Genomic DNA, 25,488 nt, shown 5'->3' on the forward strand with positions numbered 1-25,488 from the left:
TCCACTCATGTGTGTACGTATACGTGTTTTTTAGTATGCACATGAGTTCCCCGTGTAGGATAACATTTGGGAATTGTTTTCGTAAAAATTTAATCCGTCGGAAATTTGTGTGCGCGAGCAAAACTCATGCTGCCGCCGCCGGCCCAGCTTTAACATTAATAAATATTGCACATTTTGACTTTTATTACTTTTTAATAAGTTTACGACAATTTGTTAAACATGACAAATGTTTTCTTTTCGCTAGTTGAAAAACGAGGTTATGAGTGATTGATAGGCAACCAGCATTGCTCGCCAGCAGCTGCGAGAGTAAAAGAATGTAATAAAAAATATATCTAGAGTTCATTGTTTGATTTATGAGTGATTACAAAGTTTTTACGCTTGTTCATTATTTTTATTACTCATAATAATCAGGACTGGTGTAAATATTTACGATTGCTCGTAAAATTGTTACTAATTTTTTTAATGTGTTCTGCGAATTGAATTGGGATTAAACTTACGATTTAGGATAACCATTGAAGTTGAACATACCTGAAACAAAATGAAAGTTAATTATTTATCATCTGAATGTTGCTAGTTAATAATTTAATAAATAGGTAAATTTGAAAGTGTTTGAACTTGGAAACTTGAGTTTTTTCGCTTTTGCCAGTTTCAAGTGAGTCAAGTGCGAATCATTAAAGTTTGAGCTTTGGACTTTTCTTCTGCGCGCTTGAGTGGTGCTCACGGTTTGCAGTTCGCACGTCTTTCGAGCGCTTCATAACCGCCGACACAAAATGGCCGCCGTACAGCCGCAGCGTGCTTTTTGAATAATTTTCGCACGCCGTTATTGAATTATTTACCACCTGCTTAACGGATACAACGCACGATAAACGCAAAACGCAAAAGTTTTGCATCCTTCAAATTAGATATTTAAAAGTATGCTTATTAAACTTTTCTGTGCGATATCGATTTTAATGTAGTAGCTAATTATCGCTCAGCACGATTTCCGGCTTCCACACCTTAATCAACGCTATCGAATCCTAGCAGGATGCGTCTGGAACCAAGATGAATTGCACCGCTGGCGCTTCCGTCGCAACTGATCTTAATGACTGCGAATGTTTGTTGCTCCTTGGAGCACGTGCGCCCAGCGATAGTTTCTCTTACTTAGCAAACTCGGACAGAACTCATCGACCGCGTCCGTGCGCTTTGCAAAATCGAACCCACAACCCCCGATAATGAATGTATCGCATCGCGCGTGCTGCCGCGACGGATGGCTTTAATGTTAAATGCATTAAATGTAATTACTGTCATTAACATCGACCGACAGCCAGACAACGCTAACAAAACTCACACAAAAGACAAAATTAAAGGTTAAAAATAAATTTAACAAAAATAACTTTTAAAATATCATAAATAACTAAAAAGTGCGGTTATGTTTATAGTATATTCATTGCTAGACCTTTAATTTGACAAATTCGTTGAATTTTTAATAAAGGAACTAATTCAGAATAAACTTCAGTCGGAATTTTCTTACCCTCGGGTGATACTAATGTATTACATTGTTATTTATTAATTATGCAGATTAAATCAAGCGTATGTTTCTCGCCATGTGCGTAGCGCGGCGCTTTGTGCGTTTTACGCCTCGTGTGCAAACAACGGAAAGTGGAAAGAGCGCGCGCAGAGAAGAAGAAACAAACGGATGAAAGCAACAAGCGGCGAGAAGCGCAAATAAATGCGAACGCGCACGAAACGCGCGCATTAATGAATAAGATAAATGAAAGCTTGCGATAAATCATGCACGTCGACGAAGCGCGAGAAACACAAAACACGCAGCGCGTTTATTTGCGCTGAAATACTTAGATTGTTGATTGAAAACTTTCCAACTTAAAATAATATTATTAAATTTTATATACGAGTATATCGGTACCGCGTATGGCTTTGATCTATTGTTTGGTGTTTGAGGTGTTAGCGCCTATTGTTTAATCCACTTTAAATTGTTCATCTGTTGATAGCCTCATACCAACTCAGTCATCAATAGATTGTCAAGCCTGAAGCATGTCGCTAGCCATGTTTCGAGTGCTTCGAATGCTTTGCAGCTTTCGAAGGCTTCGAAAGCTTGAAGCCTTCGTTCAAGAGCTTTCTGCGCAGCTTTACAACCGGCGATGCCGCCGTCGCTATCACTAGAATAATGCCATAACGCCTCTATCTTAAACGCGCTTTCATGTTTCATCTGCCATGTCCTATCCTTCCACCATCACACATTACACAGTCTTTCGAGCCTAACCCCCCAACTAGCAATTCCACCCACTGGGAACGCATTCAATCTGTACTCGTTCCACTAGCTTAGGTTAAAGCTGAGGTATGAGATGTTGCTGCTACAAGTGGAGGAGGTTATGTTGGTAGGGTAGACATTCCACCTGTATCCTTTACAGACAGTGGGTTCTCTTTATGGGAGTTTAAAGCATAGTAAAAGCTTTCTTTTTACATTCTCTACAACACTACTACTAGCGTGCAAACGATACATATGTAAATGTAAGATGCTGAGATGTAGAGATTAAAGTTGAGAACGACTGGTATTATATTCCTACGATGTAAGACATGAATATGTTTTTTGATTATATTTGTAGATCAACAAAATACACGCTTACCTTCAGGCAAAAAGATAATACCACTTTAATAGCACAAATACCGGTCAATATTAGGTTATACTTATGTTAGTTAAGATATGCAACCAACTAAACATGCTTTCTGGGTTGCTGGACTTGAATCACATGTTTTACAAAGTTTACTCCTTGATTTTTGTTTGTCTTTTACCTTAAAATTAAACAATAAATTAAAAACTTGGCAAACTCCCCAATTTGTAATAAAAATTAGCACCGATTATGCGAACAGGCAAACTTTTGCCGTCGGTATGACTCTTTGTTCTTGGAAAAACAAGATTCACGCGGCAAACAAAAAGGATTAAACCGAAAATTCCTGCGCCCAAGAAATCGTCGCAGATGTTCGCACAATTAAAACTTTCCGACGTTCGTCGCAATGTTTTCTTTTTCGTTTAGCTACGCTTCAGTTCATATTTGAGTTGAATATTAAAATTTCTTCAATCAAAAAAAAAAAGAATATCATATTATTTTCATTGAGAATGCAAAACTTTTACTTTAAACAGTTTGAAGGCGTTATTTACGTTGTTTTGAACGGCTGCATAAAAAAGTTGCGTGGTAAGTAATGTGGAAAAACGTAATAAAGCGCTCTCTGAGAATTAATCACATTATGCATAATTCGCCGCAGTTCGTAATGACTCGCAGTTTCTTGCATTCGTGGCAGCGCAGTTTGCGGTCGCACGAGTAAGTTTAAATTGTGCTAGAAAACGGAAAACTGCACAAAACAAAATGAAGATATTCTAGTTTTTAAATATAAAATAAAATCAGTACTTTTTACATATTAAGTGTAAAATAGTAATTAGAGCGTAAAATGAAATTAATTAATTGAAATCATTTGTTGCCCATGATGATAAATGATAGATAAAAACACACTCCATGAAAACTTTTCAATATTCATCCTTTTATCCTGTTGGAAGTAACTCAAGGAAGAAATAAATGATTAATTAGTTTATAATAACTTTTGGGTTTCACTGACAGTTTAAACTTCCCCTGAGTGAGAGTACGATTAAAGAGGGTAGCATTTCGGGTCCTGAGAGTTCATCTCTTGCCAAATGAGAATGCGTGACCATCCGGCAAGCGAAACAGAAGCAGCCACTTATGTTTCAATCCGCCGGCTGGATTAGTGACTAATGATGCGTTTAATTAAGACGATGTTTTTTCGCACGTGGTCTCTAACGATTTACTTCGGAGACTTTAGCACTACAGTAACTCCAAAAGACTTTTTAAAGACGACAAGAAATGTCAGAGTCAGTATAGTAAAGTGACTAATTAGAAAAGTTGAAGTTTGTTTCAAGGTGCATGACATTAATTAATTATCTAATTAATTTAATAAATATTTATTTATGAGTAATTTTTATGTGTTTCATTGTGTGTGTGACTATAATATTAGTATTCATTGCAATGCAAAGACGTCGGATGTCTTATTTGAAGTGCCTTTTATATTTCATGCCATTGCCATGCAAGCAATTCAATTTAAAATTGTGGAAATGCAGAAAATGCCTTGGAAAACTAGAAAGTCATGTAAAATGCAAAAATACGAATGAATAATATTTTCTTATTCTTGATATCTTGAAATGCAATAAATTTAAAACTTAACCTAAATAGCTAGCTCAATTGGTTGCCTAGATAGTTTGTAATGTATAACTTTACTAATACAAAAACACTACAAGAACAAACAAATGACAACAAAACAAATTATCTCTCACTCCAGCCTAATTCCGACCGTAATTTCCTCATTTTGATACATTTCCGATATTTATTTATTCTTCCTGCGCGCGTGCGGCGACAGCGTGATTAAACGACTTTGTGTCGTTTTACTATTTGTTATACCCACGGATTCGATTGTTGCCGTCTTCGTGTTGGTTGTGAAAAAAGCACAGCACGAATGCCAAGACGCAGGATTCAAGACTCGCACACGTCGCGACAAAACGGACAGGCAGCATACAGTCGTTGAATGAGAAACTTTGCCCCCGATGGCGGGCCATGGAAAAGCACTAAAATACCTAAAAGCACGAAGCAAGTGTAAAGAAAAATAAATGCGTAGAAGCGCAACGAATGGGAAGTTTTGTGAAAGAAAGAAGTTTTCAAAGTTTTGCAATTTCAGGCGCTATTTGCGCGATGGCACACACTGCGGCGATACATTGTCAGGGAATTTGAATAGTTTTTACTATTTTCCTGATATTTGCATGTTATAAATTTCAAACAAACTTTTGTAAACAACAAGCAACCAAAAGCACTTTAAAGTGAATTAATTTTATTGTTTTTACATAGGCAACCAATTATGCAAATACAAATCTATCTATATTTATTCAATTATACTCTCTGTACGAGTTCTCTGTACAATTTTTGTAACATTTTATGTGTGTTTTTTAAAAAGGTTTTAATTCCCAAATTATTTCGATAAAAACATGCTTTATTACACAAATAATAAAAAAAATTTTTGGTAAAGTTATGTCCTGTTTGAGATTGCACAAATTTCATCATTTTTAAAATCCTCTATAAACAAAAATTACAATATCAAACAATAAAACTTAATTTGAATAAAATGTGCTCCTCAAAGCCTCAAATTTTATTCCTCGGTCTAAGTTTACCACAAACTCATAAAACTTTCATGCTCTATCCATCAAATTCAAACAAAGAACAAAGTTAAATAATTTCAACACTAATGGTGATTTTAATGAAGCGTACCCGAGCATATTTACAACCATTCAATTTAATTCGTTATCATCGTTATCAATTAAAATGTTAATCAAAACTTTTCCGTAAAAAGCATTTACTGTTATCTGATGTTTGGCTCGCAGTGCGTTAAACGTGCAACTTTTACTCCCTACGACGTTACTGCCAACGAGCCACCATCATGAGAAACGTCAGTCGCATTAAAACTTGATAATTACTCGACTTTCGTTATTAGTTTAGCGTCGTCTCGTCGTCAATTTGAATTTGAGTGTTTTAACGCTTGTCACGAGTTTAACAACTACATAAAACTATATTAACAAAGACCATAAGTTTTAAACCACAGGTATGCAACCAAAAATTCATTATGTTTGTATATCAAGTTGCCTATAATAAAATATATATCTAATGTTTTGTTGCGATTGATTTAACAGAATTTATGTGCAGATACTAACGATATGATGCTGTTTCTGTATAAACATTGTAACCACTGTATTCACCGCACGAAAAAATATTATTTACGACGGCTGGCGAGCGGCATGTGAAAATCCAAGTCGATCGCATAAATAATTCAAATATTGCCCGGCTTCAAAGCGTGCACGCTTGAATCGAGCGAACGAAATGTGACGTGTGCGCTCGGACACACGGAGCACATGCGATGATCATTTTAATTTTGTTTCATCCACCCAACAAGAGTCGAAAAACTTCGATACAAGTTAAAGTTGGAAAAGCAAAAGTAACGACGCATTGAGAAGCAATGAACTTAGGTTAGGATATAGTAAATAAAGTTGAGAATATAATTGAAATTGTACGTTTCTGTGTTTCAGTAGTGCGTTCAGTATTGTTGGGTTTGAGTCGTGTGGTTGTTATTGATTGAAGTACAACTTTCACGTTTCACCTGCGTTCCCTCGTCTCGTACAAGCACAATGACGTAGTTTATTGTGCAGGTATAAAAAAAGCAACGCAAACAAAACCACCATTATATTATTACGCATTGTGAAGAAAGGTTTACACTAAAACTGGAACTAGCAAATAATCATGTACAATATTACATTTTAGATTTTACTAGAATTTTTTTCTTTTTTTTCCGAACGCAATTTTTGATTTTTTGCATGTTTCATGTTACATACCAGAAATTCTTAGCATTCTCAGCTAACCTCGAAGGTTGCGCAGAAGGGTAACAGCAGGTTGGTTGTTAAAGTTGACGTGCTCGACGGTCATTCATCAAAAAAAGGCCGCCCAGCTCGAAATGAAAATTTCCACATATCCTACAACCACCGCCTGCCTTCAACTTGGTTTACACTCGACCAGCGCAAGAAGCCTACCCTTTCGTTGTTCGCAGGAAGCGCGCATGCAAAGCTCAAACAATTTGCTTGATTTTCTTATTTTTATCGCGCCGGCCGCGTTCGTTCGCATGGAAAACGCAACCTCAACCTCAGTAGGAAAAAAAAACAACTTAGGCATACCTGTATACACTGTATGTACACAAACTCATGTGTATGTGTATTTGTGAGTAGTGTTGCCTATATTTCAACGCACGAGTAGCTCAAGGAGGCGGACGTTAAAGCTACTCTAAATGCAAGCGTCCATGATATTTTTATTAGCAGCGCAAACGAATTTCCTCTTCACTTCCTCTTTCTACGGGTTTCTATCTGTGTGTGTTTTTTTCTGGTATTTTTTTTCATTTCGTGTATTGTTGGTTGGCTTTATATAAAATTTTTCATTTTTACGTTTCCTATCGCCTTTTCTCGGAGCGTCTCTTATCTAATGCGACAAAAAGCGAAGCAGAGGAGAAGAAACGAAGCCGCTTTGTGTGCCTGGCGTGTAGGGCAGGAAGGAAATGTACTTTCTGTACTTATCCCGCACAACGAGCGCACAAAGTCATATCATTTACTGGTGTGGAGTGGCTTTTATGATGTGATAGCTCTACACTAGTATTTTTACTACTTTTATACCACAATTAATTCTTGGCGCCATATTGGATTTGAATGTGAACCGTGATAATGCTAAAATTAACTAATTAAACAGCCAATACTGAATGTTATTGATGTAAATATTGAATCAAGAAATTGGGCGACGAATCTACGTCATTTGTCATTTATTAATCTTCCCACCCCTTAGACTAGGTCTAGATTTTGGTGAACGGTGACAACTGTCGTTCATTATTCAACGCTCCGGCATGTTTCAATATTCCGTCACTGACGTCTCACTTGTAATTCTCTTCTAAAGCGCTTCCACTTAACAACTCAATCAATCCGCCATTTGCACGAAGCAAAACAGATTAATTTTGATTGTTACGAATAAATCCGCCATATTTTACGAAAAGTAAAGAGGTTATGTATACGGAGTATTTTGCACGTAAAGTATTACTCTGTACGAGTCGTAATTTCATGGAAACGCAGTAATTACTCACGAAAAGCATGAAATATTTACTCAGGCGCACGACGTACGCCAACAGATTTGCATAACGCAATTTATCAAAATTGTGTTTATCAAAAAACGCGCGGATGCAAAACCCAGTACGAGTGAGCTGAACGATCAGAAAGAAACAAGTACAAAAGTCAACTTGGAAAAACTATGAATTATTACAAGCAAAGTGGGATAAAACTTTAAAAAATGAAATATTGTTAAACACATACATAACCTTAAATAAAAATATAGGTTAGGTTTTAATTGAGGTTGTGCTGATCTTAATTGGGTCGAATTGGCACTATTTGGTTGATGGCATCATCAATCGTTTGATGGGAGGCAATCTGTATAATTGTCACATCGGTGCATCGTTTTGTTCTCGTTTTGTTCGTGGAAAGGACAAAAATCGCACGCTCCAATTCAACGCGACGCCGACGCGTGCAATTGTTCGCTCTGGCATTGCAAAACCACCGCATCTGTGCAGCCAGAGCATTTGCTTGTATATTGGCCTCGTCGCATCCTCCAACAGGATAATAAAGTAAGCCAAACTCATCAGAGCATCGCCGCCTCGTCGAGCTCGATCAGGACGGGAAGCCGTCGATGGAAAAATAGATTGTGCAATGCTACCAACTCACACACACATCCTCATCGTGGTAACTGGTATAACCAGAACAAAACAAAAAAATAATCGAATAAAATCGAATCTGGATTCTTCGCACAATTTTATTAAATTTCCTACGGTTTCCTTCCTACACGGTTAATTTGGTTGGTTTATTGTGGTTATGTTTGTTCAACTTTATAACCTAACCTAATTTTAAAGTTAATGATTTATATTGTTTTAATGTATTGCCGGAAATTACGGGCAATTTGTAAATCGTGAAATTCTCTTTTTATCGATGGTTTGAGTTTGGTTTGACTTCATTACGAAATCGATAGCATTGTGTGAGAATGACGACACAACAAAGGAATAGCGGGAAAACTAGTGGGGAAATTTAATAACCTCTTATTTTCCGCTCGTTCGAGTGAAACGATTTTCAACGCTCCTCGGTCCGAGCCTTAAAGTGGCGCCGTGCTTTAAACTACTGAAATTGCGCGCATAACTAATGGAAATAATGGAAAAGCTCTCAAATGCTTATAGTCGAGCTTTAAACAACAAAAAGTTCAAGTCAATAAGAAAAAACTTTGTGTAGTTTTCGAGCTTTTAGTAAAACTGAAACTTTTGACAGTTTTTGACAGCTTTGTAGTTGCATAACCTCAAGTGCTGTCTATACACGGGATTTTAAAAGTTTTGTTGGTAATTTTGATGATTTGTTTGTATTGTTTGGTGTTTTTTGTTGCTTCTTGTACCTCATCATAGATAAAGCTGTCGATTTCCTCCAATGGCCTGCCATAGAGCTTTTTCGGAAACGGCTCGTACTTGGCGGGCAGACGCGAACCGTCTTCCACACTGAGTTTGCGGCGCGGCTGAAAGCCGTACTCCTTTATAAGCTGCACCGTCTTGCGCTCGAGGCGTTCGAGCGACTCCTTGGTGAAGGGTTTCACTTGCGCCTTCTGGTTCTTAGAGGGGCGCGCGGGTGGCGGGTCGGAGGCGCGTTTGGCGGCCGGATCGAAGCCGAGCGGCGCGTCCTCGACGATGCGCGCCTCCGGACCCCACGGGTACGATACCGGCCGGCGGCCACTCGCACCACCTCCACCGCCACCACCACCCCCGCCGGCTGAAGCCGCGATCGTCCAGCCGAAGCGGTCATCGAACGCCGACGCACGGCCGTCGTCGCCGTCGTCGTCGTCGTCATGGTGGTGGTGGCCGGTGTCGCGCGCCCGCGGTAGTTTCACACGCTCGAAGACGCATTCAACCGGTGGCGGCGACGCGCCGCCGTCCTCGTCGTCGCCGTCCGCATCGTCGTCGCGGTGGTAGTAGCGCCCGGCGGCGGGGGCGGCGCGCTCCCAATCGGCGGTGCGGAGCGATTCGCGCGACATTGCCGGCACACGCACTCGCGCGCGCGGGGGCGGGGAGCGAGACAGAGAGTGTGAGTGTGAGAGAGACGCGGCGCGGCGGCTAGGGTCGGCGCTCACGGCGGGCCCACGGACCACGGGCCGTTGCGTGGCGGCGATACGGCATGGCGGGTGTCTCGCGGTCGACTGCTGTGCGGGCGCGCGCCGCCGCCGCTTCGAGCCTCCACCACCGGCTCCCGGCGCTTTCACACGCGCAGGCGGCTGCTACTAATAAAAATTATTCATTCCAACACCACAGTACATTTTGTTACATTTTATATAAAATCATCAAATGAAAAGTTATTCTTAATTAAATCTCCGGTTACCATTTCGTGTTTTTTTTTCTCGTTTCTTGTTTTTATAGAATACTCTAGTGACCCTACATTTAATGGCACTTATTTGAGGTTACCAGGTGAACCACCGATCACACTAAAAGCCTCTCCTAGGCCCAAATCGCGTCTACTTCAAGCACGAAATGAAAAAATTGCATTAGTTTGAACCTTTCTCCCGTGTATTTCCTGTTTCTATGTTGCAACACATTTCTTCCTAACTACACGCGCGATTCTGTACACGCCGCACGTAAATAGCATCGTTGCAATAAACAAAGATTAAAGCGAAAGGCTTCACAAACATTCCTACACCGCAGAGCTAAATTCAAACTAGCTACAAACAAATTTCAATGCATAGTCAATATGCCATCGGCATTTGCACAAAATATTTCCATAATTCACAGGAAAAATTGTATTCGCTTGTTAGCCAGAGAAAACATTTAATTTAATTTTAAATACGTGAATAGTTTTTGCAGCTTGTACACTGTCAGAAATGTTGATGAAATATTGATGAAACAATATCGAGATTGCATTCGCCAATTTTATTGAACACGAAAAGTCCTACTGGATAAAATAGCAAATGGTGCAATATTGAAAACAATGAATGATTGTGATTGTCACGTTTTAATTGACACACTGCATGCTTTTTCACGGAAACTCAACTCAAATAATATCACAATTTTATTTGTTAAATTAAATTGTTACCTTTAAAAATAAATGTTTGTATTTTTTTGTTGTAAACTTTCATTATTCGCAATAGTGTAAAAATAATTGTAGCAGATTAGTGGCTCTCCGGTTTGCAGGACGAGAATAACGAGCCGGACGAGAGTTTATCAAAAGTTTTTTTATTAAATCAAGCACGAGCGGGTCTGGAACAAGTCGTATATAAAACTAAAACACACCCACCCACACACATATACTAAACTTAGGTTATGTCCAGCTGGAAATAAAGAAAACCAAAAAGAGCAAATGCGGAAAAGCGGAAAGTTTAACGATAAACTCAGCGAGCTCGTGGTGCGCCGCAAATATTTCCAACTTTTCGAGCAAATACCAGAGCATAACACGAGTGTTTGAACTAGTCGGGCATTTCAGTAGCGAATTTCAGAGATTTATACATTGCTGGTGTATGTATAGTTGTCTAACTTTAACTCTCTGAGTGTTCTTCGCTACTTGTTGTTTAGCTATTGTTACCGAACGGTTTGATTGCTTATGAAATACCATTCAATCTTCATCAATTTCGTTCTCGTCAGTTTGTTTCGTGTGGAAACGTAGAAAAAAACGTTTGCAGATTATCGTTTATATGGAGTATTGTTGGTTATATAACTGGAAACTTAACAAATAATTAAACAAGGATTTAAGGGTTTAAGTTTTCCTCAAATAATAAATATAATAACACATTATTGGAATTACCAAAAAAACTATAATTGCTCTTTTTTAAGTTAAAAAAGCGAAAACGCAAGTTAATCTTAATTATCATCATAATTTATGGTCAGCAGTTTGGTGGAGTGTAGTTTGAGCGGAGTTGTGGGCAAAAAAGGCATACATCAGAGACAAATTGTGCGTGACCTGTGTGCACGGTGCACAATTCCCAAATTTTCAATTCGACCGGCGACGGCAGGAACAACGGCGTGCCGGCACGAAGGAACTGGGTCGTGGGCTAATTTATTATTCCTCATTTGGTATTTACACTAAGGCCTCGACGGGCCAAGGGCTCCGCACGAAGCACAGGCACGTTTGCACAATCAGCAGCCCTCGTGCGCGCCTCCACCAAGTTCAAGCTTACGAAAAGGAACTAGAACTCAACTTATTGTTCTGTTTCACTGTTTCAATTCTTGTAAGGCGACTCTAATTATGAAATTTACTACGTATTTGTACTAAGAATACTAAGAATATAAATAATGTAATTTGTGCAGAAATTTATTTGATAAAAATTTGCAATTAGCTAATCCGCCATTTTGTTTTGTACGTTGTGACACTACAAAAACAAATCATACTTTGTAGTATTATTCAAGTGTTTCTTTGCCTTGGTTTAATTCTTTCAGTAAACGTTTCGCATTTGACATTCATTCAAATGCAAATCGCTTAATTATGCCGTTTAACGTTGCCATAAAGTGGCAATAAACGTCATTCCACGTCGGGCCGAATAGTTTTCGGCACAGTCTCCAACCCCCCGCAGTCACTCAAGTCGTTCCGTCTCGAAGACTTCACGACGCCGGAAACGGTGAACGGAAATAGAGCAATAGACCTCCATAGATTCCACGGCCTAGACGTTAGAGGTTAGAATAGGTTAGGTTATGTTCGATTCTCAGCGACAGCTACATATTCATTGTGGCAAACAAAAGCGAAGCGACACAGTTACCACCCTCAAAATCGAAAGGGGATTACAAAGTGGATTATTAATTCTGCGACTGAATTATTGCTTTCTGAACTGAAACGAATACCATTCGCAATTCAATGTAGTACTGCAGATAACAAACCAGGATTGAAATTAAACAACGACAAAGGGGTTTTAATTTATGTGCATTCCTCACGAAACAATTGACAAGCAATTCTTGAGAAAATAAATACAGGTTAGATTTATAGAGTAATCTAGTAGGTTATATTAAAATTTAGGTTATGTTTGTTTTGGTTTATTATGAGAAATAAAATTGCTGAAAATGAAGATGAATTAAAGTGTGTTTTGTGGGCAATGCGGACTTTTGGAATCCTCGTAGGTAAACACGAATTTTGTTAGTGAATATTTAAACCCCTCTGCGTCGTGCGTTTGCAGCGTTTGCAAGCTGGTTGTAGGTCGTAGCTCATCTGACTGCACCGGAAAATGCTTTATTCTCACTCCTCCGCCTGCTGGACCTAACCAACGTTCAGCATTCGATGCCAGTCTAAGTCTTTCTCTTAGTGCTTTGAAGCGTCGAGCTTTCACGCTTTTGTATTCCATTGGCGCCGCCGCCGAAACACAAAACACAGACATAACCTAACAACATGTGTTGCGTGTATTGTGTATGCTATGTGTTGCATACCTATAGGCGCGCAATCGCGTTACACACAAATTTCCTGTGTGTTTCTCCCTTTCTCGTTTCCTCGCGACGCAGTGTGGCTGAAATGATGTGGGTGTGAATGTGGAACATAAACGTAGACGTGCTCATGCAAGGACTCATGCAAGAAGCCGCGCGGCAGGCTCGGCCGTTCGATGCAAATTAAAATCATGAAATATTCACGGCGTTCGAGACGCATCGCCGTAAACCGGCTGAAAGTGGCTGGCGGCTGCCGGCTTTCATCCAGTGGTCGAAATCCATTTCACATATCCCTCTAGCCCGCACGAAGGGTGCGAATTTCGAGATTAAAAACAAACGTTTATGCTCATGAACTCACAAGCACTCAAATTCAGAGTCGGCTCAACTGAACACTAGCGCACATTTGAGGTTATATCGGGCTTAACTATCCAATAATACAGTGTGTTTTTAAAATTGTTTGTGGAACACAACAAAATTCTATCAACCTAGATGTTGTTTACAGTAACTTTATATGTTTGTTTTTTTTTTGTTCAAATTTTATGATTTTTCGTTTTTTTCGATTTCAATATAAGTCAGGAGTTCAATCTTGTTTGCTTTGCCGCGCGTCTCGGCTGTCTCGTCTGACAGATTCCAATATTCCTACGGAAGTTTAATGCAATCGAGCGGGTTGATTATTATATTTTCCTGCGCCGCGTTTCGATCCTGACTTGATACCGATTTCAAGGATGAAGCATATCAAGGATATCGCGTGTTTATCAGATTATGTCTTATCCGACGCACAAATCCAATTCAGTTCGTGTGTGTATATATTTAGAAAAATGTATTGATTTAATTCAAGTATTTAAGAGAGAAGTATTTATAAACTAAATGAAAATGTGACCAACTCGTAAAATCTGTTATACTTGTTTGTGCGGAGAGGAAAAAAAAGTTTTGCTGTGAAAAGTTTGCAGGAAAACAGTCCCTGCTCGGGTAGCTCATCAAATATTTGCTCACGTCATGCGAGCAAATGAATGAGGATGTGCGAATAACTCAATTACAAACCAACACAAATTAATAGTCCAAAAACGGGTTATTCCGAACGTAAAATGAAAAAAAAAATGCAGTAATAAATAACTTAAAATTAAAAATTACAAAAAAAAAATTATTAAAAAGAAAATTAAATGTTTGGTTTATTCTAAGAGTATATGTTCAGTTAAGAGTTTAGTTTTGCGATTCTTTTGACGGTGGCAGGCGTAATTCGTTTGAGAAGCGTCTGTAAACACGCGTAAATAAATAATTTATATCTTACTGAGTTAGTTGAAGCAATACTAACAAGCAAAAGTAAGAAATTATAAAAACAACATTAACAGGTCAGAGCAATCTATTATAACCTTAAAAACGTGCATCAACCCTAGTTACTGTAATATATGCAACCCAATACACATATGGATTTTTTTACGCTAGTAAATTTTCCATGAATAGCTTTATGATGTAAAAAAGTTGTTTAAAACTTAATAACATTTTAATTATTGATTGCGATAAAATTTATATGTGACATGTCTCAACCGAATAGTGCATGCGACTTTAGATGTCTCTTTTATCGTCGCTTTTTGCATGAAAACTCTCAAAGCTCTCAACTTTGAGCGTTTCCAGTTTTTTATGTTTTCCGGTTTTTATCACATTATTTTTATAGTCGTGAATTATCGTGACTGCAATTCTTATTTGGAATTTTAAAATGGCAAATATAACTTGCAAACAAAGAATTTAGTTTTTTATGTAATAAATTTATTTAATGATGCTTTTATTACTTGAAAAATAGTTTTTAGCAAAATGACATTTGCAACATTTGACTAACCAGTTAAGAGCTAGAGTTTATATATGCGACAGTTGTCACGCTTCAGATTTAACGCGACGATAATATTTATTTGTAGGTGCGCAGTCCGGACAAACGCCGACAACCGATAACGACTGCAGTCGACGGCGGCGGCGGCAAAACGCGCCGCAATAATAATAAATATTCGCATAAAACTACCCCAACTCCTTCACTCCCACCGAGGGTAGTTTTACCCGTTTTGCACATTGGAATAATCGTTTAGTCTCTTTTCTCGCTCACAGTTTTTGTCACACAAACTCACTCACTCTCAAACCGCCTGTTCTGCCACCCTTAAACATCTGTTCCAGCAGGAGAACTGTTACTGTTTAATATCAAAAAGACAGCAAGATAGAAGACGCAACGACATGCGAAAAACGACACAAATAGCGCATACTGGAATCATGCAGGAACAAAAAGCGCGAAAACTCGAGCGAAACGAAGATGTAGTACAAGAGTGTTTAGCTCGCAGTGGGCTGGTAACGATCCGACCAGGACGACTGCGACAACAAAACGTTTTAATTACGGCACAACTAACGCTCTCGTTTTATTTCATTTTTGATCATCGTCAGCCGCGAATGTGTGTTATTTTTATACGTTACGATGCAATTTGATGAATCATGACAAATCTGACATAAATATAACACACAATAAAAAATATATTGCGGAATAAAACCGAAAGAAGAATAAACAAAAGAAATTTTCCTGTTTTTAAATTTATTTTGTGAAAGATTTATGGCAAATTTAAAAAATGCAACTGATACTTACTGAATTTAATTAAACTAAAATTTTATATCAAATAAAAGAAAAAATATCGATTAGGCGTTAGTTGGATGTTTACTTTGTGCGGTTAGTGTCATTCAAACATCAAATCGATACATATCTGTGGGAAGCGTCACGGCGTCACTTTCCATTAGATATTAGTTAGTTAGTTTTCGTTTACATTTGTTGCTATTTTCGTAATGCTGTTTGACGTGCGCAAGCCGCACGTTTATTTTTAGCCGTAATCATAACAATGAATCGAACCAACCTTCAAACCTAGCTTAAGCATGCATTATTATTCAACTTTCAAATTATGAAGTTTTAAAAAGATGAAACAAAAATATTAAAATATGAAAATATCAAAGATACGTGAATTTGACTGGACAATTGCGCAGCCAAAGGGGATGAAAAGAATTTTCCAACTCTTTCTTGATATGTTACTTTTTTGCAGTAGTAAACGAGCAAAAGTCGCGCTGAGTACGTGACACGAACTGGTGACATACATACCACAGTCACTCCTTCCACCCTCCTCCCCTTGCACGCATCGTGAGTGAAATGAAGAACAAGAACGCCAAATGAAAACAAAACGTTGAAATAAAAAATAAAAATAATATGAAAATAAAAATTTAAGTCAAAATTAACAAAAACTTAAACATTTTATCATAAATTTAGCTCAATTTACATTAAACTAAAATATTAATGTCTAGACATTAATATTAATGCAAAAACTGGATACATAAACTATTATAAATTGTTCTGGTTAGTTTTACTTTCTCATTTTTGAGTGGATTTAAAAGTAAAATGCGTTTTTCATCTTGTTGCTTGAAAATAAAGAAGTAAGCCCGTAAAGAATCGCGTGGGTAAAAGAAAAGTCGACGAAACAGGCGAAACAGGTAACTAACCCCTCATATTATTTATCGACCCACATCTGCAGAGCTTGTTGCGTCGCACACCTGACGTCACGCCAGTCAAGCGACGGCCGACGCATTGAAGCGGCCCAGGTGCGAGTGGCGGAGGGTGCATGCCACCGGACGGTGAAAAACCTACCGGCGGCGACGGGGCGCAGTGACACGGTAACGCGGTATCCTTCCGTCGTCCTCCGCGCTTTTTTTCAATTCGAACTTTTTTCCATTATCTTTACCAGTTGCATCAAATTTCTTAGAAACAAAATGAGTTGAATATATAGAATAAGAGTTGAATATATTATGGAGCCAATAAAAATCACATAAATTTCTTAATGATGAATTATTATGAAAGTTCTTTTATTTATTGGTGCGTAAACCTTTTATGGAAATCGTTAACGTTGGAATTATTGCCTGTTAAAATCAGCAATATTCTACGATAATTTTTAAGAAATAGTACGCATAGCGCCATCTTCACGCAGGTTACCGAAGTAAAACATAGTTCGAATGTTTGAAAAGTTGTTTGGAACAGTGAACGCACCTACGCTCATGATTTTTTGGAAAATCAAAAGTTTTATTAGTCATTCAAATCAATATTAAGAACAATAATCAATATTTTTCATTAAAATAAGTTAATTAGTGAAAAAATATGCTCCAAATACATAAAAATAAGGTGTTGTTAAAAGTTAAACAATGTTTTAGTAGATGTCTAATAATAGCAAACAAAGACCAGTTAGATCAGCAAATATCGACATGCAATTCGCTTCCGGTTTCCCTGGATTTTCGCAACTTTGTGGCTGATGCATGCCTGATGAAAAAGACCCGCAGGCAGCAAATCCGCGCTCGCGAATCAATAGCGGCGAGGTGCGCACTTCTAACCCGTCTGCATCGGATATGTCAGATCGATGCGATGGACGCTATCAGACGATTGGCTGAAGAAAATCAATAGAGGTAGACCGATTTTATCGATTTTTGGCCCTGCGAGAGAGCGTCGCCCGTCGCCCGCCGCCCTCTTCTCCTGCCGGCGCGCTCGACCTGCACTCGCTAGCGTGCTCCCTTTCGCACGTTGCATTTGCGCTTCCTCAAACAGAGATCGCTACAAAGGGGACCCGCGACGCCGATTGAATGCGGCTCGCCGGGGGTGAATGCGACGCAATCACACTCGCGCGCTCTGAAGACAACACACAACACGCGGACACGAGTTGCGTAGAGATATTTAAAGTTTTATTTGTCACCAGAGTTGAGCGTGAAAGTGAAATCAAAGGGTTTGCGTGCTACATATAAAGACGTCCGTAAAACTGCGCAAAATGGGAGAGAAATTGAAATAATAACAACACGTGCTAGAGTGTAAACGCAGGACGCAGGACGGTACAAAACGCGCGAGAATTAAGTGGTAGGGTGAACAGGAAATTGTTTAACTTGTGCGCGGAAGATAACAAAGTAATTTCCGCGAAAACAAACGAAACGTGCGAATAAACGTTGAAAAATGCGGAAACAACGCGCTGAGTCATAAAGAAACGGATAATATAGTGTAAATAAGAGGTAAGAAATAAAACGAGTGTCTTTGTCTTGAAAGCGGAAGTCAAAAACAATCAAAACACAATGAAAAATCAAAATATGTCATCAAAAAATTGATGTGAAATATCTTGAATTTTGAATTTTAAAAATATTTATATTCCAACCCTGTTTACATTCATTCACCTCTCAATGTTTGTTTTGTTTTGGTTTTTTTACCATTGAATGTTTCAGTTCCTTACTACTGAGTAAACAAAAAAAAAACTCCAAATAAAAATGGATATCAACACGGAGAATTACCAATTGAAATGGCATTCATTCGGCACTTATCTTCATGGATGCGTAGCTGCTGCCCTAAATGGCGATCAATTTGCAGACGTCGCACTAATCACGCTCGATGGTCGACAAATCAACGCGCATCGTTTCATCCTCTCCGCTTGTAGTCAGTACTTACAGCAAGTCCTCAAGCTTCAAACTAAAACTACCCTTCCCCAAAGTAACTTGTCCATCATCATGCCGCCCGAGATCAGTCACAAAACTCTTAAAGTCTTGGTGCAGTATATGTACAGCGGTGAAACAACGGTGTCCCAAGATATTTTAGAAAGTGTACTAAGAGGTGGTGATCTCCTGAAAGTCAAAGGTTTATGGAGACCTAAGGAAGATGAGCCCGCAGAAAAAGTTGAGCGGAGTGTAAATGAAAGAGTGGATAGAGATCGTGATCGCGACAAAGATAGAGAACGCGCTGATAAAAAATCCTATTCAAAATTAAACTCAAGGCATGCTAGAGATTCTACCCATGGCTATAGCCACACTCACTCGAATGCTCATTCGAACTCCAGTAGGAGCAACGCTTCCACACCTTCACACACCTACAGCCAGAACAGCACATGCAGCACCCCAGTTAACAATTCAGTTATTAAGGAACCCAGAAGTTTATATGATCGAGGTGGTGAGAAGTACGACAGGTATGAATCTCTAGAGAGGCTTGATCTTATAGATAAACCAGAACGATCCGAGAAACAGAATAGGACCGAAAAATCTGAGAAACATTCCAAACCAGATAGGGCTGATAAGAATATTCCAACAAAAAGGTCTAAGAATGATGAATCCGTTATTAAAACAACACTCCAGACGCCACCACCTTTGGCACCCATACAAATCCGCCATAAACAAGATAGAATCGATCGGCACGAACGACAAGAACGCGTGGAAAAATCTGACAAACAAGAAAAACTCTCCAAAACTAATGATACAGTCAACGAAAAAGAGATATCAACGGCAAAGGACTTGATGCAAATATTGGTTATTAAAGAAGAGCCTTTAGAATGGTCAGAGGTGAACCAGGAAGAAATCGAACTAGTCGAACGAGAAGAAATCTTCGATTCTGAGTTGTTGATTAAACCTGAAATTCAAATGGACGACGGTGAAGAAAATCCTGAGAGTCTGTACACTCCATTGACATGCGAACTTTGCGCTGAAACTTTTACTCTACCTGCTGATTGGGTTAAACATGTGCAAACCCACACCGATATGATGCCCGCAAAGAGGCAAAAACGTGGGAGGCCTTCAAATGTAAGCGTAACAACTAAATTCTTTTACTTTTTTTGCATAATCATGGTTTGTTTCCTTCAAGGATGAAGATAACTCAAACTTCCCACCACTACAATGCGATATGTGTCAGGAGTACTTCCCAACACCCGCAAAATGGGTGCAACATATTCAATTTGCTCACACCGAGCAGGAAATGCAACACGCAAACAAGTCTACGTCGCGACATAGCAACACCAATAGTAGTAGCGGAAATGGAAGTGGTAATGGTGGCAATGGCCGCCAAGGGCGATCTTCCGTCGGCGGACAAGCAAAAATTACCTCGCAGCACAAAGTTTGCGCCGTATGCAGCAAGAAGTTCCCATCGCATGCTTCCATGATCATCCACCGGCGTACGCATACCGGTGAACGACCCTACATGTGTGACTACTGCTGCAAAGGTTTCAATGTTAAAAGTAACCTACTGAGACATCTCCGCACTCTGCATGACAAATATGTGAGTCCCAATGACATCGAGAGCAAGGAAGGAGATGAAAGCGATGTATAATCGGAGATTTGATTGAAATGTGAATTGAATTGTCCAGTTTCAAAAAGGCAATGACTAGGTTTGAAGTTAACCTGAAGGAGTTTTAAATAAAAGCAAATATGTAAATATTTCGATAAAACAATCCATTATATAAATAGATTTTAACGATTTTAGAGTAAATCTAAGGCATTTGAGCTATTGAACTAATAAATATAACAATCTACTTTGATAATATTACTAAATTCGAATCATTTCATTGACAACAAAAGAAATTTTGTATTTATTGTAATAAAATTGTGATCTGCTTGTATTATTCAAATTATTATCGTAAATAATGTAATTAAATTCTACTTTTTTAATATACTTTTTTGAAATAAATATATTAATTACCTAAGAATACTTGCTCAAATTTAAATTATTTCACCATTCACAAACAAAAACATGAAATAAAAAAGCTTTTAAAAACTTGCCAACTTTACCTGTTCCGTTTTTCCTCGGCTTCGTTCCACTGCAACTGGTTAACTATAAATGGACTATTATGCACGAAGTGTATCTTAATAGAAGGTTCATACTTCAAACCAGAAACCAGCTGCAAAAACAAACAATTTGGTAGTGTCCAGTAATGATTAAATTGTGTGTAGTGTATACCTTGGGTGTAATAAAGAAATATTGACTTGTATCAGGCTGGCAAGTAACATCAACCAACAAATCAAAAATTCTCCTCTCGTTGTTAGCATCCATGCCTTGATTGATTTCATCTACACATCGAAATGGCACTGGAGTCAATTCCTGCATGGATAACATGTACGCAGCAGTGGCCACTGCTCTCTCGCCGCCACTCTGGGTGACATTATTTAACTCCTGCAATGGTGCACCATTCCTATAAGTCACGCTAACACAAATACCATATTTCTGGTAATCCCTCTCATCGTCGCCTTTGAATATTTGAACCTCTCCAGCACATCCCATGCTTTGAAATGCTCGACTAAAACTCTGATTAATACTTTCGACAAGCTCTGAAAGAGGCTGCAACCATTCTTGTTCATGTTGGTCCATATTTGCAGTAATCTCTTCCAATTCCAATCTTTCTCTGGTAAGTTTCCCTTCTAACTCTTCTATTAAACCAATGCGTTCTTCATATTCTTCTAATTCACCTTCGTCGGCAAAGTTATTCAAACATTGTAGACGCGTATTAGCTCGCTCACGTTCAACTTCTAATTTTGAAATGTCATCGGGAAGTTTATCATAAATTGGACGAAATTGATTAAATCCTTCGTCATCAGGTGTAAAGCCACCAGAAATGTCTTTAGCTTTCGATAGCAAATATTTTGCTTCGCCAGTAATTTCATTTAAAGCATCGCGAGCTTTTTGAAGTTTTATTTCAGCTGCTTTCAATGAAGTCCGAATATCTTCAAACTCAATTTCCATAGGTTCGATGCGTAAACGGCAAGCGTCCACTGTTCGTTTGTCTAGCTCAACTTCAATACTCTTTTCACTTGTTTCTTTAAAATCTTCATTGATCCCTTTGAATAGATTAATAATTTTCGATGTCAGGCGCTATAAAATAATATCAGGTATAAATTTATCTGTTTAATGAGATATTTAAAAAAACTTACTTTTGATTTATCCCTAGCATACTCTTCAATTTTTTCCTGGGAATTTTCAGCGTTTTGTACCCTAATTTGATTTAATTTAAGCTCTAAATTCTTAATTTTACCATCAAGATTCATCAAGAGCTGACGATTGTTTCTTAAGCCTTGCATTTTCGACTCAATAGTTGTTTTACACCTGCGCATATCTTGAATCTGCACAAAACGTAACAAATCAACTCATAATTAATTCGATCAACTAAATATTATACCTGTTTATCAACTGCTTGCACTTGTGAATCAAATCCTTCACACTCTGATTGTAATTCGGCCATCTGTCCACGAATCATTTCAATTTTCCCGTGATCAATACAAAACGACAATGATTTATCCGAAGCAATCATTGTTTGTTTAAATGCTTTGTTGCCAGTATATCTTGACACAGTTATATTGTACTTTACATCGCCTCGGTAGAAAACATGAACAGGAACTTCATCAGCATTAAAGGTGGAGTTTTGAAACGCCACAGGAATGTTATGCAGACTATATTGTTTACATAAATAATTTACGATGGGATTTGGTGCGCTAAACAATGAATCAACATATGCATTGAAACCAAATCTTCGCAGTTGTTCAATATTGAATTTTGGTCGTGGTTTGGACGTTGCAGGATCTTGATACAGAATATTCAGTCGCAAACCTTGTCTGGTGCATAAATGCTCAGATAAAGTCTCTACATCTTCTTTATCCGTGCACAAAAACGCAACTTTATCTTGAAATCCAATTGAATTCTCAACATACAAGGCGTGCGCCTGGTTAAAAACGTTAATTTCGATCATAAGAGGTTCGTAAACATCGGAACGAAACAGGTGTTTGTGCTCACGTAGCCAAATAGTCCCAGTATACGCATCGCGATCAATTTTTTCCAGATACGACAATCGGTTTTGCATTAATCTTTCTTGTGATGATATTTGACTTTCCAATGCACGAATTTCTAAACTTTTATTAGACTTTGACTCGCGCAAAGTGTTCATTTTTGTGATTAATTTATTGACGTTGTGTTCGATTGTCTGAGATTCCTTGCTAAGCGTTTCACGTTCATTGGTTTCTATTTTCAGAAAAAAAATCAATTTTATAAAAAAAAGATGTGACAACCTATTTGAATACTAACCTTTATTCACAAGCTGTTGAACTTCTTCTTTATTCTTCTGTAGTTGATTGAGACGAACTTCCGTGTGGTTCATCTCTTCTTCCACATCTTTTAACGCAGTTAATTTATGACTTACTTCATCCTTGATGTCTTGAAGACCATTCTTCATTTTATCAAAGTTGTCTTGTTTAGACTCTACTCTAGTTGTTATTGCATTCAATTGATGCACCTTTCAAAATTGATGTGATAATTCAGTAAACAATAAATTATTTTCAATCAAACACCTACCAACACTTTATGGTTATTCATCATATTTTTCAATTTTCTTCTTTCACTCTCAATGGCCATTGTTAAAGGTTGGGAAGCATTTTGTTTCTCTTGTATTTCTTGGTGAGCTAAATCTCTCTGCTCCTTGATACTCTGTCTCTCTTCAGCTTTCTCCAAATAGTTCAACCACAACTTTTTTCTATTTATATTTTCCAACTCCTGTTTAAACTTCTTCATCTTTTTAAAATTTTTGACTTTACCCTCGAGCCTTTGATTTGCATCTTTTAAATCTTCACATTTTTTCTCTTCATTTTCTAGTGTGCCAGATAAAACCTTATGCCTCTCTCTATCTTTAATAAGCTTCTCTTGCATTTGCAGTAAGTCTTCCCTGCATAGAGCAATTTGTGTTTGTTTCAACAACTCCTGCTTGTTCATTTTAGCAAAATCAGCTACTCTATCTTGAGGTAAAAATTGACAAAGATTATCAACTTGAATATTATACTTTGAAATAAATGTCTTCACAGCATTCAATGTTGTCTTCTCCCCATTGATATACCATGTTGTCTGATCTCTTATATTGATTTTTCTTGTAATTTGGAGCCCATCATCGTCAGTATTGCCTTGTAGCTTGAGTTCTATTATTGCTTCATTGCAATTGTGTTTAACATATTCAGAAACCTAAATATAAACATTATATTGTATAGTAATTATATATTAGAAACTACCTCAGCAAAATTACCTGTTGACCACGGCCAATAGTTTTTGGAGTTCCTCCCAAACCAAGAATAATTGCAGCAACTATTGATGATTTTCCACTACCATTTGATCCAAGAATCATGTTCAATTTAGGACCAGGATAAACCTCAACATATCCATGTGTTCTATTATCATGACAACAAAAGTTAAAAAGGTAAAGTTAAAAGCTAAAATAGAATCAATTTGAATATTTTGAAACAAGTACTTACATGAAATTAGTTAATGTGATCTGTCTAATGGAGCCAGGTAAATACATTCTTGATATTGGCAAATTAAAAGACTTTCAATCAATGAAACAATAAACCCTCACCCTAATAAATGGAATATAATTGATATATTATTAAAGATATGCACAGTTTCTCTCAAGTCTCTTACAATGCTTTACTCGTTTACGTACGTCTATTTTGTGAGGTTAACAGCGATCAGATGAGACTATTTGAGCGGGAAACGATGTTTGGTCTTTTTTTTTTTTTTTTCATCTGGCATTTGAGATATTTGAAGTGAAAACTTCTTAAGAATCGTTGTGATTTCAAAATTAATGAAACGTCATTACAAAGAGACAAAAATATCCGTTTATACGGTTCAGCCTGCGAGAGAATAAGAGAACACAAATATACAGTGTTTCCTATTATCTTCGTCTCCTATTTGTGCGATGCTTAGTAACTTGCCGCAAGCCACTTGTATCTCAATATGCTATAATAACGTTCTTCAAGTATGCTAAAAATGCCGATAAGTGTCGTGAATATTGGCAGAAAAATATTACATAACTTAATTAAATAAGTCTCCCTACATAATGCATTCCATTTCAATCTTATAACATTTCCGGAAGTGCTCTAAAATGCCATTTAAAAATTGGCATTATTCAAAAAAATGGCAAACATGGTGTGGAAAATACCTTGTATTTCACAAACTAATTGATTTTTTTCAAGTTTGTCACCGCTATTTTTAAGTTCGAAAGTTTTCCTACACGATGAATACCCTTTTGATATTCGATTTCTTGTGAAAGTGCCCTACAATGCCTTTCAAAAATTGGCATTTTTGAAAAAAGTTGAAAACATGGTGTATCTTGTAAACTAATTGCCTTTTTTAGAATTTGTCATTGCCATATTAAAGTTCAAAAGTTTCTCTACACGATGCATATCTTTTCAATCTTTCAGCCCTTCCGAAAGTGCATGCCTTCCGAAAGGCATTTTAGAGCCTTTTGAAAACTGACATTTTTCAAAAATTATTAAAACAGGGTGTGAAAAACACCCTGTATCTTAAGAACTATTTGACTTTTTTGAAGTTTTTTTACCGCCATCTTATAATTAAAGAGCCTCTCTACGCGATCCATATCTTTCCAACCTCCAAATCCTTCCAGAAGTGCCCTAAAAGCACTTCAAACATAGCCATTTTTGTCCCAAAAATTTCATTATTTGGTCGAAGAACAGAGTACATTTTTTTCTTAATTTTTTTGGTCAAAGAACAAAGTCGAATTTTGAATTCCTGAACGATTAAACAGTAATTTTTAATTTAATCAGTTATTAATTATGAAAAAATTTGCGGAGGCGCCTGACAACAACACCACAATGTTCAGC

The 25,488-nt window shown here is 37.7% G+C and overlaps 3 protein-coding genes across 8 annotated transcripts in view; 1 reads left to right on the forward strand and 2 right to left on the reverse strand.

Moving 5' to 3' along the window:
* NaCP60E (Na channel protein 60E) overlaps nucleotides 1–9,842 on the reverse strand; it is a 72,655-nt gene extending 62,813 nt beyond the window's left edge. For all 6 annotated transcript variants that reach the window (XR_010549650.1, XM_065310531.1, XM_065310532.1 and 3 more), the window contains exon 1: nucleotides 9,063–9,842. Coding sequence is in view for 5 of the 6 variants with exons in the window: in XM_065310531.1 (XP_065166603.1) it covers nucleotides 9,063–9,692 (630 nt within the window). In the remaining variant the exon portion in view is untranslated. The remainder of the gene's footprint in view (nucleotides 1–9,062) is intronic.
* SMC5 (structural maintenance of chromosomes 5) lies at nucleotides 486–24,340 on the reverse strand. Its single transcript, XM_065310536.1, has 9 exons — nucleotides 24,121–24,340; nucleotides 23,895–24,036; nucleotides 23,177–23,833; nucleotides 22,910–23,117; nucleotides 22,011–22,846; nucleotides 21,766–21,954; nucleotides 20,798–21,706; nucleotides 20,629–20,738; nucleotides 486–528 (listed from the first exon to the last, which is right to left on the reverse strand). The coding sequence occupies exons 1-9, from the start codon at nucleotides 24,165–24,167 to the stop codon at nucleotides 501–503; spliced, it is 3,126 nt and encodes a 1,041-aa protein (XP_065166608.1). The 5' UTR covers nucleotides 24,168–24,340; the 3' UTR covers nucleotides 486–500.
* Nucleotides 17,726–20,546, forward strand: LOC135797937 (zinc finger and SCAN domain-containing protein 21-like). Its single transcript, XM_065310538.1, has 3 exons — nucleotides 17,726–18,102; nucleotides 18,310–19,647; nucleotides 19,709–20,546. Exons 2-3 carry the CDS (start codon nucleotides 18,352–18,354, stop codon nucleotides 20,168–20,170), a joined length of 1,758 nt encoding a protein of 585 aa, XP_065166610.1. The 5' UTR covers nucleotides 17,726–18,102; nucleotides 18,310–18,351; the 3' UTR covers nucleotides 20,171–20,546.
* Nucleotides 24,341–25,488: the final 1,148 nt, after the last annotated feature.

Source organism: Atheta coriaria, unplaced genomic scaffold, assembly GCF_025399875.1.
Source record: "Atheta coriaria isolate IRGN ID8LTWV9N9 unplaced genomic scaffold, Caltech_Dcor_3.1 hic_scaffold_9_pilon, whole genome shotgun sequence".
Classification (NCBI taxonomy): Eukaryota; Metazoa; Arthropoda; class Insecta; order Coleoptera; family Staphylinidae; genus Dalotia; species Dalotia coriaria.